The sequence below is a fragment of the Trichoplax adhaerens genome, genomic scaffold, assembly GCF_000150275.1.
Source record: "Trichoplax adhaerens TRIADscaffold_18 genomic scaffold, whole genome shotgun sequence".
In the NCBI taxonomy this organism is placed as follows: domain Eukaryota; kingdom Metazoa; phylum Placozoa; class Uniplacotomia; order Trichoplacea; family Trichoplacidae; genus Trichoplax; species Trichoplax adhaerens.
In genome coordinates this window covers 122,150-135,736 of record NW_002060960.1, presented here as the reverse complement: position 1 = coordinate 135,736, position 13,587 = coordinate 122,150, and the positions used below count along the sequence as shown (strand labels likewise).

Genomic DNA, 13,587 nt, shown 5'->3' with positions numbered 1-13,587 from the left:
GTCCTCTGCAGGAGAGAGAAGTCATTATTTCGGTTACATAATCTATAGTCAATCCATTTTATGGCCCTCTGTCGCAGTATTACTTTGTTAGCGCTACTTTGACTCGAAACAATAGCCTGTGTTGATAACTGAACCACATAGCACCATAATTACATAGTAATTTAATCTTTCAATTATATCCGCTTTAAATATACAGTAATTAAACGTTAGATCTACAATGTAAATGAGTATCTGCTCTGTTCCTAAACATCATATCCAATGTGAGCCTGGCAATGTTAGAAATGCACTGAAAAATTCAGAGAATTTCATGGACCTTGAAGTTATAATTTCATATAGGTAAACCATTAATATAGTGCCATACCTTGCTCATATTAGAGTGCAGTACCGTAAAATTATAAGAAATTATACCAAAATCTATAATATCGAAAGGAATGAATGCACGACGTCGCTCGACGATTAAGCTCGTCAAAATTGGAACCGCTAGTCAAATTTATAACTTTAAAGAACTTACTGTATAAACCTTATCTGAATCTTATGCGGTAATGCTTCAGTTAACAATACTATATGATACTAATGATTACGTAAATAGTAAAATGTAGTTAGCATTAACATGCCGCAAAAAAAAATAACAATTATAAACGTATTAGAAAATGGGCCAGTAAAAGTTATTTCAGGAAAATCTTCAAATGTTTATTTACATACCAACCCTAATACGGTATGTTATGGCAGTGTTTTCAGCTTCAAAAGATTTTGTATATATTGTCTCTATGGTATAGCTAAAGGAGCCATTTACAATTATCCGGGTAATTCAGCTATCGTTTCTTAATACTTACTTATACTTCGGATTATGATGAGCAAGATTGTATTTGATCCTTTACTGTACGCATATTAGCAGTTCTCGCAATTCCTCCGCAATCAGCACTATTGATAGAACTGACCTTTGTTGCAAGCTGAGGCCTGTAAAATGAAGTTAAAATTATAAACCCAATTATTGGCTTGTACCCTTTGATATTTACAACATTTATAGTGCTTATTCAATTACTAATAATTTGCTCTTATCAGCTGTCTAAAACAACTACAAATTTCTACGAGATTGACTATCAAACTTAAAATTGATTAAATAGGAGCTAATCTATAAAGTAAATATATAACGGTTCGTTTTTTTATTTAGCTAGAGAGCTAAATAAAATATAAATTGAGCAATTAAGGATGAATACAATAATTTCGAAAAATTGATATTTTATATCTTTGCTTATCTTTGATTTTAATTGTCTTTTGTTATCGTTGATGGTGTAGTACGTTACGATTTAAAATTGAAAGCATAAAATTTAAGGAAACTCTAGTTAAAATAGATTAGCATTTGATGATTGTTGTAGAACATTGAAGCTCTGTTTACCATCTAAAGTATTAAAAATAGTGCTTAGCGGTGCTGTTATTCACAGCTGTATGCCTTAGTACCGTACATAGGATATAACATTGATATTGAAGTTGACATAATTTAAATATAGTATTTTAATTATGAACTATTGAATATTAATTTTCGTAAAAAGCCTTTGAAAAGATCTTAGTTTAATTTATGATTTAGATTTTTGTTAAAAAGTGTATTATGAATCCATCTGCAGCTCAATGAGCGACGATTTTCATAACCCCGACAGTCTGTTATTCCGCGGTAACACTACGGATACCTATTCTCATTTTAAATTTGGCTGGAATTCAGGTGCTAACCAACTAGTCGCCAGTTTCCTTTGGAAAATTTTTGCAATTGCTATTATTTATATTTTATACGTTTTGCTTCTCTGTATTGGAATTTCAATTACCTATCTAGTTTATGCTTCGTTAGGTTGTTTATTTGCTATTCCTATGAATGCTGAGGTTGATGTTTCTTTTTTGTAAGAAGTATCCTATGTGTACAAGATATTAAGGACTGCATCTTTAATAGTGGTATTATTAACCCTTACAATACCTATAAAGACCAATTTGGCATTCTCTGCTTCACTAAAATCTTTTTTTATCTATGTGTAGGTAAAGCATATAGCTCTTTACGCCCATTTCTGATTAAAATTGATCGATTGAATGATGATTTGTTTAATATTACATTGAAGATCCTGACATATATAGACCTGATTTACTCATTAATCGACAACTTATTATATGGCTTGTATTTTAATTTCGCTCCAAGCGTTGATTTCATTAACATAATATTAAAGGTTACCGTGGTACTTTAAAAATTAGGCTTGATTTTATTATTTCGCGCTATCTGCTCCTAGTACATTTCTAATTCTTGGTGAAAGAGGAAAATTGTACATCTTGAAAACAGATTTTATTAAAAGAATGTTGACAAAATCGTAATAACTACCCCTCTTTTGTGAAATTTTTGTTTACTCAAGAAAACTAAATGGAATCAATCGTGCTAACAATTCATAAAATCTACAAAATGTGCATATATGTCGAATATTCTGATTTATAAAATTAACCCGATCTCCACTTCCAATCAGTAGAAAGATATTAAGCGAATTTGATTTTCTTCTATGCATTTCAGAATCTTTCTAGTGTGTAGATAATGCTCTGCTTGGTTGTTGTTTGATGCAAGAAGAGGTCCGTTTCATTTTACTTTGACGCACTATTTTCTATTCCAAAAATAGGTATTGTATGCTTTTCAGCATGATAATAAGGAGAATTTCTAATTTTGCGTCGTTGTTACCCAATGCCAATTCTTTAGTATCGACCTTCAGGCAAATAGCAAATATAGCCATTTCGTCTATAACATAGTAGCTTCCATTCCATGATATTTATCGATCATATAGGAAGCCTTAGCAATTAGGATATGCTCTTCTGACCGAATATTGATCTCCTATTCAGCACCACCTTTCCTTATATTGTATCTGTAGCGTATCATCAATAGTATTTTAGGCTAAGATCTACCTGGTAGATATAAGAATTTAAAGAAGGTGAACAAACTTGATCTCCTATCTAGTATCGCCATTCCTTATTTTATCCATGGTCTATTAGGTTCATAGATCGCTGATCTATATGAAAATTTCAAGAAGGAGAGCAAACATTGATCTCCCATCTAGTATCACCTTTTCTAATATTATCTATGGTATTTTAGATTCAGAGATCGCTGATCGATATGAGAAGGAGAACACACATTGATCTCCTGTCTAGTATCATCATTTCTAACAATTTCAAGAAGTTGAACGAAAATTGAGCTCCTATCTAGTATCGTGTTCATTATCGATGGTATGTTGGATTCAATGATTTCTGACAGATTTTAGAATTTCATAAAGGTGAATAAGAACTGATACCCTATCCAGTATTGCCTTAGATCATGGATGATATGTTAGGGATCAGCGAGCCATGTACGATACGAGAATTTCAACAAGGTGAACAAATACTATGTTAATCTTCTATCAAGTATCACCTTTCCTATATCATCGACGGTATTTTAGATTCTCAGATCTCTGACAGATACGAGAATTTCAGAAAGGCTACTGAATACTGATTTCCTAGCTAGTATCGCCTTTAATTACATGATCGATAGTAGGTCAAATCTAGTAACGCTTGATCGATACGAGAACTTCAAGAAGGTGAATGAAAATATGTATTGGTCTCCCAACTAGCACTGTATTTCCTTCATCATCGATCTATGTTAGATTCATAGATCTCTGACATATATGAGAATTTCAAGAAGGTGAATGATAACATGCATTGAGCTGTCATCTAGCATCGCTTTTTCTTCATCATCAATACCATGTTAGATTTAGAGATCTCTGTCAGATACGAGAAATTCAACTAGCTGCAAGAAAATTGATCTTGTATTCATTATCGCCTTTCTTCATATCGACAATGTTATGTTAAGGTTTAGCGATCCTTGATCGATTCGAGTATTTCAGAAAATTGACCAAGACTGCAACTGACCTATTAAGTAAATTAAGCTGTATTTAAATTTATCGTTTTTAAAATAAATGTCGTAAGGTATAAACATAAACCGTATAATGTTATTATTTGTTCTATATATAGAATAATAATGATTGGTAGGGAGCCTATAAACATAAATTTGTACTCGATTAGTTTTATTCTTTCATCCATGGCATGAAGGAAATGTCATCGCTATTTCCAGGAAGTTTATTGATTTGATTTTAGGGATACTAAAAAATGAGTCATAAAATTCTAATGTTATTGAACGATGCAAGATTGATAAACAAGTTTGAGTGTTATTTTTCAAACTATGTTAAATACTAACAATGCTAAAGTGTTTGGATTATTGGTGCTTGATCCTTTGCATCGAATTAATTACTTCATTAATGCTGCAATCCTGGCAATAGATTTTATTTTATTTCTAATTTACTGTCGATAATGCTAAAGGGCATATTAAAAATGGAAGTGTTCAGTCCATCATATTAGATAAAATTGGTATCTACAAAGAAATTTAGGTTAATTGCTTATAGAACATTGTAAAAGGAAGTAGTAATAAATAACTCAACTAGAATGAACATTGTAAGAGACATCAAATACTATGTATAATTTTAGAAGTCTACTTAATGTCATTATGATGAGAATTAGAAGATAAAATTTATTTCCTTAGTCAAAGTAAACATAAAATGAGTTTGAACTTCTATGATAGAGACAAGATCCCTGTGTAAACTAATAAATTATGTCAAGAGAAGATTGTTTTGTGTTTCTTTTGTTGAGTAGAACAGATGGGGAAATAAAAGCACCTTTAATGTCTATTTCTAGAAGGAAATTTAATAGGAATGTTGTAAATTTACCATAAAGAAATCTTTTCAATTGGTTGTTTTCAATTTTATCCATCACATTCTTCAAGTAAACTCGGTACAGTACTCGTTTATACAAAAATAAAAAAACAACTTTAACCTTCTAAATAGTCCTAGAAGTGGAACACTGTCAACTGTTAGCATTTTCTCTATATATCTAGATCAAGGCTGGGCGCAATATTATGCTATTAATTAAATAAGACAAGTTTTTCACTGATTGACTTGTTGTTGCTTTTGCTCTATTCGGTGAGGATTAAAATATTTTGTATAAAATATTTTTAAAATAACAATTCGTATTGGGGTCATTTGCCTTGTGAAGAAAAGTAATCATGTTGGTATGGAAAAGATTAAGTAAATTAAAGTGAGGTTGGTATAGCATAAATTAAAGCCTAAAGAATTATTGGTTGTGCTATTATTGACATTGCCCAGGATTAAATTACTACTGCCAATAAAGAAAATAAGGCAACAGGATAGATGGACCACTATTTTCCAAGTGTAAATGAACAGAGTTAGCGACCCTTTATGAACGATAGTAACTCCAAAAGTCAAATTGCGTATCGCTGGTGAAAATTGAGTCAATATTGATTGCGCATTATAGCCCTACAGTACTATGTTGATGCCTTTTTTTGCCTTCTTTTAAGCAATTTTATTATGAAATGGAATAAAACATAACTTAAACAATTGAACATAATAAATTTCGACCATGATAACGTGAACAAGACGATCTTGTGACTTATTGATATACTTTCGTCGGCATTTCTTTTGATAAGAAAATAACTTATTCTTAATCTACTTAGGCCTATCTTAATCTGACTTTCAGATCATTATTCTCCATTGGGGTAGGAAGAATAGTTGAACTTTAAAAGAATAAAAAAACATGTTCTTTATATCCAATTTTCATTGAATTGTAGAATAAAATCTTATTTACAATTGAATATGCCTGTAAATTCTTCTTTTCTTTCTACGAAGAATTTAATTTCTTTTATCTCCTTTCAATCCTGTCAGGAATGATAATAATTTGTTTGGGGGGATGTTCAACTATATCAATACGTTATATTTCAATTTCAATTATTTTGCCTAGAAAACCTCAGCGATTGTAAAGAAAAAAAAATTGAGTTGGATAGCAGCCAATAATAATTTTTTTCTAGATTACTTTCCAATGTACAAGCGAGTCGATCTTATACTCGAGTTGTTATTTATTTCTTACCGATAATTAATGTCGAAGATGATTATGATGAAAATGCCAATGTCTTAAATTGGAAAAGTCTTGCATTGGAAGTGTTCTTGGATTTTACGATAATTGATACCGACACAAAATATGACGATCGATATTTAAAATTGGAGCGTAAAGACTATTAGAAAATGGAACTTTGTATTTGTATCTTATAGAACACTTTGTAAGCAATCGATCTTGTCCATCTTCATCGTAGTTATCGATCTAGATCGCTAACGCCGTTTTTAAGCCCAACATTGAAACATTAAATAGGAATTCAATATGTTCAATAATTCTTCTTATCGCAATCTCTTCTCAGACATTTTATTACCTCATAACGGAATGACCGAAATTATCATTTGGTCGCTTATTGGTTTGATCACCATAATCATTAATATTGGGGTTATCATAGCAATATATTATCGACGTAATCTATTTAATCAAAGTATTTATCTTATAATGGGAAGTTTATGTTGTGGTAATATCCTGTTTGCTGCTCTCTATATCTTTCCACGTTTAGCCAGTCCACATTATCGTAATAATTGGCTGTATTGCTCATTAACATCCATCTTTGCCACTATTATGATTATCGCCATTAATTTACATTTAATGGCCGCTAGTATTGATCGATTCTTAACTATATATTACGCTAGACATTATTTTCGTAATCCATCCACGCTCTATCGTACCAAATGGAGTCTTGCTATCATATGGCTTATCTCGATCACCGTTTCTATCGCCCCTATCTTTACTCATCGAAGGTTGCAATCTGAACTTTGTATAGCTTGGGATCCTGAAAATTCACAACAAGAAGCTATCTACTATATAAGTACGTTATGCTTATTTTTTATTCTACCTTGTTTTATTATGATCTGCTGTTACATTTATATCTTTCGAAAAATTCGTATTTTAAGAAAGCAGTTTGCTGCTCAAATTTTTCACACTGCTGATGCTTCTCATGTTAGACGTAATCATAAACTTGCGCTAACCTTCGTTACATTAATATGTCTCTATCTCATAATGTGGATGCCATTATTTATGTGTTTTGCTCTCATTTTGCTTTCGCCTTCTATTCAATTTAAATATCACCCGAAGGTATTTCATGATTGGTTAAGAGCCTCTCAGTATATGGCTTATTCATATCCGCTAGTTCATTCTCTCATTTTTACTTATACATCAATCGATATCAAATTATCCAAGGTCAATTTTTGTTGGAGATCCAGTATCTATCCGCATTAAAGGTTATCAATAATCATCTTCTGAATCTGATAATAATTTCAATCACTATTGGTCTTAGGATAGTGGAAGACTAATTAAGCTTGAATATTGAGTACACTTTTGTAAGTATATTTAACGAATGTAAAATAATTCGAAAAGTAAAACATAACTGAAGATATTGTCATACATATACTGTATAATTAGATCATTTGAAGTGTTGAAGTTATAATTATAGTAGTTTGATAAATTTAGTCATCTATATTATCGTTCTTAAAATCTCCAAGCATGCTAACGCTAGAAGACTAATACATCGCTTCTTAAATAAATTGATGGATCTTAACTTTGTTGGGTTAGCGTCAAGTTTGTTTCCTAAATCATCAGAAAATCATAAGCAACGTAAGGCACGCTCAGAAAAAAAGGACCTTTCACAAATACGTTAGATGGTAATTCAAAACTGGAGAAAATAGAGTATATGGGTGTCTCGTAGACTATAAATTGTGTGATTAGTTAAAATAAGGATTACAACTCCTCATTATTGAATCAATTTGTAAAATCGATGTAGCCAATTTTGTTTGTAAGTGCGCTAAATTACCGATCACTTTCCCATTGACGGTATTGATATGATCGGTTAGAAACTTGGACAGCTTCATAAATTAATTTTAAGAAGTGATATATTATAAGGATAAGCTTGATTCTGTTGGTCATTAAAATTTTATTATGGCTAGTTGTAGCATTTTTGCTCGAATAAATTGATAATTGTATACAAGAATATTTCTAGAAAAGTACCATACAGCATAATCATAGCAGAATTGGCAAGAAGAATTTAGTAGTTCTTTCATCGATTCATATTTTGAATTTACCGATCGATTGAATAAAATGTTACTAACTATTAATGAAAGTTAATAGCACATTTTATAAAACTGCTATGATGGACGCTGCTATATAAATCAATTTGATTCATCATAATTGAGAAAGGAATAAAAACGCTTTTATTCTATAACTAATATTTCATAGTTTAGGAAATGTCATCAGAAATACCTTTTGGTAGTAATTACATTTTCAAGTGATTGTTTTTGTTTACAAACGAATTTCATCCGAACTTCTTAGAGCTGTCTCTATTTCGCATTAAAAATTTCAATATTGTTATATATAAAAATTCCTAGTATTAGGCTACTGTATGTAACGCTTACAGTTAGCATGATAGAATCAAGACATAATTCTATTCGACACCTTAATTCTCTTATAAGGGTGGTACTTATGACAGGAATCTTTGATCTAGGTGTCTTGGATAATAAATAATATTATTTGTAATTTACGAATTACAAGGAGAGATAATCATGTCAAATACGTAATATAGCCTATTTAGATTATTCAAATAGTTTAATTTGGCATGGCGAACTCCGTATAAAAATTGAAGGTAGTCGACGCGTATGCATCATGTCTTTAATCTAATTCATGACCATTAGAATTAGTTAGTTTATCCATAGTAATGACGGAGGAAAGTTATTATATGATCAATACAGTATTATTGATTTTAATGTCTGAGCAGTGAACGTCTCAAACTGCTGTTGCCAATCTTTTGTAAAGATTATAATAACGATTGTAAAACGATGTTGATCTAGATCCCTAGCTTTGAAAATTGCAATACTTGCATTAGTGAATTGCGTTCAGTCATTGTAATGGGGATTACCGTATGATTGTATTCATATCGTGTAAAATATAGCAAAAATCTGAAATTCTTACATTTTTCCTTGTAAATTATCGATATAAATTTATCTTACTCCATGTCAAGATGGTTCAGAGGTTAGACAATTGTAACTAATATGATATCCGCAGACAGTTCAACGCTTAGGAGAATAAAACAAATCATTGAAGGATAAATCTTGTGAGCTTTTCGCGATTTGACTAGTCTTAGGCTGTCTTCACTTCGCCTAGCACAGTAAAATATAGCCCTCAATTAGAGACTACAAGCTTATGCTCATTTTGTGTACAACATATGCATTTAAAGCATTAACTCCATGACTGATTGATAGCTAGTGCCCAGAGAGTCCATCTTTTTCAGTCCTTTATTGCTGCAGGCTAGTTTAAAACACAAACAAGCATGAAGGACGAATTCTAAGAGATGGAGTGTTTTGTAACAAGTGATAGAAAGAGTCATAGGGGAAAAAGCAAACCAATAAGCTAGATCCTGATAAATGAAAAAATAAATCTATTACCATTTTAACACCTCACACGCGAGTATGTGTGAATAACCATACGTGATCAATTTATTATAGCAAATAACTTAAGTTATAATAAATTAGCTACTAAGATACAGTAGAACAGGCGTATAATTAACTGCTAAACTACTATGCTGCTAACGTGCTGTACTCTATCCACACAATAAGTAAAGGAAAGTATGATAGTAGCTTTTATATACGCCCATTTTCATGTCGAACTCTGATGCTTTGCTATTGGCCATCTTCGAGTGTTATACTACTTGATATACCCAGTTATTATTATTAATAGCAGATTGAGGGCTTGCTAGTTTTAGAAATGTAAGCAATTTCTCCTTTAATAAACTGCATAAAAATAGCTGCATTCGGTGTGAAAGTGACACTTTCAAATAATCCCTATCCTACTATCTACCAGTTATCAGATTGCTATTAAGTAAAGTGCAACACTATTCCGACTAATAGTAACATTACCAATCTCACAGTAATCCGTGATCTTGGATATCTACCTGTTCGCTATAGAGCAACGTGCAAAGCTGTGTATGACAATATCATTAAAGTTGTATTTTCTAATAGAAGAGAGTTGATGGTTTTATCAATTTACCATCTTGGCACGATGACATACTTGTAATGAACAAAGATTGTCAAGATACATGCATTCTCCCGAGTGCTTTCTACTATAAAATTAAGTGTAAATATTTTTGCACATAGGAGACTTCTCAACAAATCCTAATACGTCATTACGCAAGGTCAGCGTATCGCTTAACTGGCTGTCGTCTACATGAAGAGTAGTACAAATATTTTTATACATAAGAAAATTGTAGAACACTCCCAGCGCATTATTACGCTAGATACTGGCACCTTTTTTATAGGCTGCTGTCTAGTATAATAAGTAGTTTAAATACTGTTATACAAGAGAGACTTCTTGATTTCTCCTAGTGCATCATTTCTCGAGATTCCTTAAGCTTGTAAAACAGCTAAGATTCTGTGACTTGGGTGCAGCTATTCCAAGCATGCATGCTTACGTTAATAAAAATAAGTAAAATTTGCATTATTTAGATATGACTTACTGCTCATCACCATTTCCAAGAATAATGAAGTATTTTGATTGTTCATTTTGAACTACTCCTTCAGAAACAGTTTTAATCGATCTTCTGGAGCACCTTACATAAAGAATTCGAATCAATTCTATATCTTATTCTACACGAAAATCATTCTTAAAAGGCAAAGTAGCTGCAGTGCTAAATAAAATCAATCTCTAACTTTAAAATAGTTCTGGCATAGATGATTTGAAGCAAGATATGAAATTGTGACTTGGTTATCAGAGTGATTTACAGCAGAAATGTTGGTAGGTAATCCTGATGCACTACTGCATGTAGATGCAGGCAACTACCTTGTAGAGTTGAAGTAATTGCTCATTACGATCGGCAACATGCGCTAGATGTTATTGCTCCTTTTCAGCTTTAATATATCATCATTGCAACTTTGTAGTAACATCGGTTTTAGTATACGGTAACTACGGCATTGAGTCTTTATTATCAAATATCGGGTGATAGATCACTATATATAATATGTAAATTTTAGTCAAATTATAAGGTCAGCTATTTTTTCGATTTAACTGTTATGTTTATCAACATAAAATAGTCAATGACTTCATTTGTTTTATTATTTTACCTTGAAGTTTTCACTACATGTGGATCCATTTTAATTATTTGAAGTAGATTGTAAGACATAAGTAGCATCAAAAATAATATTACACGTTGTAATGGTTGGGATTGCCACGGAATCATACCTCGCTCCGAGTTATATTTCAATAGAAATGCAACAAGGCTTTTCTAAAAATCTCATTACTGTTTGCTTTCCATTTAACAGCCATCCTATCAAGCAGCCAAGTAACGTAAAATAGCTGAATTAGGATCCAGTAATAAAGATATACCATGGGAAGTAAGACTTTTATCTCCCTAATAGTTCTACAGTGGATGTGGATATTGATGCAAGTTGATTGCCTTAATGAGACACCCTTACATGATCCAACAAAAGACGCAAGAAAATGCTTAAGTCAATGCCGTCTAAGTATAGAAGACGAAGAGGCAACCAGAAAGACGTTTAAGGCTAAAGTTAGCGTAGATACTGTCAGAGTTCTGTATTTCAACTTTCTTAATAGTACTAAGCAGCCAATTTATAGTTTCTTCCATGGTGATAATAAATATGCTTGGGTGAAACCCCATTATGGCAGATCTTTATTTGCTATGCCGATGAATTATGTTATAAGCTGCTTCTATATTCCTGGGCTATTTCACGATTATTTAAATGTAACTATAGAACAGCCTTGGCCAAGATGTATTGAAGAAATTGAGCCATACTGTCGAGAAGTAGTCATCTTTGATGTGCTAGAAAGTTTAATACGAATTGGAGAATGTTCTAGCAGCCAAGGTTGCGAAACCTTGTGTCGAAGAAATTTTTCTTACAGCCTAAGTCATTCTTTGCTAGACGAAAAATATAGCTGTTGCGGGCCAAAAGACTTCCAAAATGATAGCCTTCTATATATGAATTGCATAGAAGAAAATCTACGTAGCGCTCAAGACTTTATTACAATGTTTTATTGTATAAGAGTCTTTAGTGCTTTCCTGACAATTCCTGTAGGGTATTATGTTTGCTCATTAATTATACGCTTTAGTGGAGGGTAAGTAGATTTTGTTTGCAGTATAGCTAAGCAGATCATATCGTCTATTTTAGCAATTAACGTATTGCACATCCTGGAGTACTATTATTGAATACCTATTCTTAGAATCATTCATCACAATATTTTATATTTGCTCGATTTCTGCATTGCATGAATAAAAATTTTCATTGTAAGGAAGCTTAACTATCAGCCATAATAGAAATAATATTACCGGTGCTTAGATACGGACTACAAATTCATTTACATAAGTAGAACTAGGTTAGGACTAGGAGAATTAGGAGGACATTGAACTGTCGCCAGTAAAAATATATAGCACTTATATATTATAGTTTACGGCAGTATAAAATCTTGTTTACACGGTATTAAAGAATCAGATTATATACTAGTAACTAGAAATAAGTATTAAGACTAGTAAGACATTGGATGATCGCCAATAAAAATACGTGGCATTTATATCTGTAGTTCATGGTAGCTTAAAATATTATTTATCCTGTATTCAATGATCCAGATCACAGACGTTACGGTTGAATGATATTGAGCATGCCATTGGAATAGAGTTTCTTCGATAGCAGAATGTCGTAGTATCACAGCTTTGATTGGTTTGCTAAAATAATATTAAAATGTATCTCCAAATTAAGTTCGCCAATATTTATTAGGCCTAGCCTTTCCAGTTCGATGATATTGCATCTAAATAATTAATAATGAGCTATTAGAAGACAATTGAATTGTAACGCAATTTCCCCACCTTATTATTTAAATTAGAAACACCATTCTTAGGAAAATTATGTAATTATTAAACATTTCATTACTGAATCCACTGATATTACAACTTTTTATTTTATCTTCGTAGTCCATGCATCATTACATCGTTTTTTTATAGCATCTATTGTAATGAAATGAAAAGTGTAGAGATCAAGCTACGAAACTTTAACAAACTTTGATTCTACTTTCGTTGCACTCCAGTCGACTTAACGCTAATACTTTGACACCAAATAAAATTTGGGGAAATAACCGAACAACAATTTATTTTAAAACAAAATGGAGAGAAGTATAAACCGAACAACCTTACAAATACTTAGCTTTAAGTATTATTAAAATAAATGACAGACTTAAAAACTGTCAACGACCAAACAACCTTTCAAAAAGAAGAACGTTTTAACTTACGACAATTCGACCCCGAAGGCCTTTTAAATTCAACAAGTTCTTCAAATAAAATCTTCTTCTACTCTCTCTCTAAATTTTCTAATTGCACTATCATTTATAGGCTCCGTAGAGCCGTCAGAGGTATTTAAAACTAAACATTTGCTAACCAATCGCTCTTAAGATCCGTTTTAGAAAACTACTTTGCACCATTTAAGAAAACAAAAATCATTCAAAGTTCAGACACAATTTACCCTACGATTCCCTTACAAAACACTATAAAAGTAACAAGCTAACTATAAAAATACATAAAACTTCATTTCTAACATAATTCCTATCATTAAT

The 13,587-nt window shown here is 31.7% G+C and overlaps 1 protein-coding gene across 1 annotated transcript; it reads left to right on the top strand.

Annotated features, from left to right (window-relative positions):
* Window positions 1-11,356: 11,356 nt before the first annotated feature.
* On the top strand, window positions 11,357-13,156 carry TRIADDRAFT_60824 (uncharacterized protein; the record flags this gene model as incomplete). Its single annotated transcript, XM_002116828.1, has 2 exons — window positions 11,357-12,102; window positions 13,066-13,156. The coding sequence occupies 2 exons, from the start codon at window positions 11,357-11,359 to the stop codon at window positions 13,154-13,156; spliced, it is 837 nt and encodes a 278-aa protein (XP_002116864.1).
* Between the last annotated feature and the right edge of the window lie 431 nt (window positions 13,157-13,587).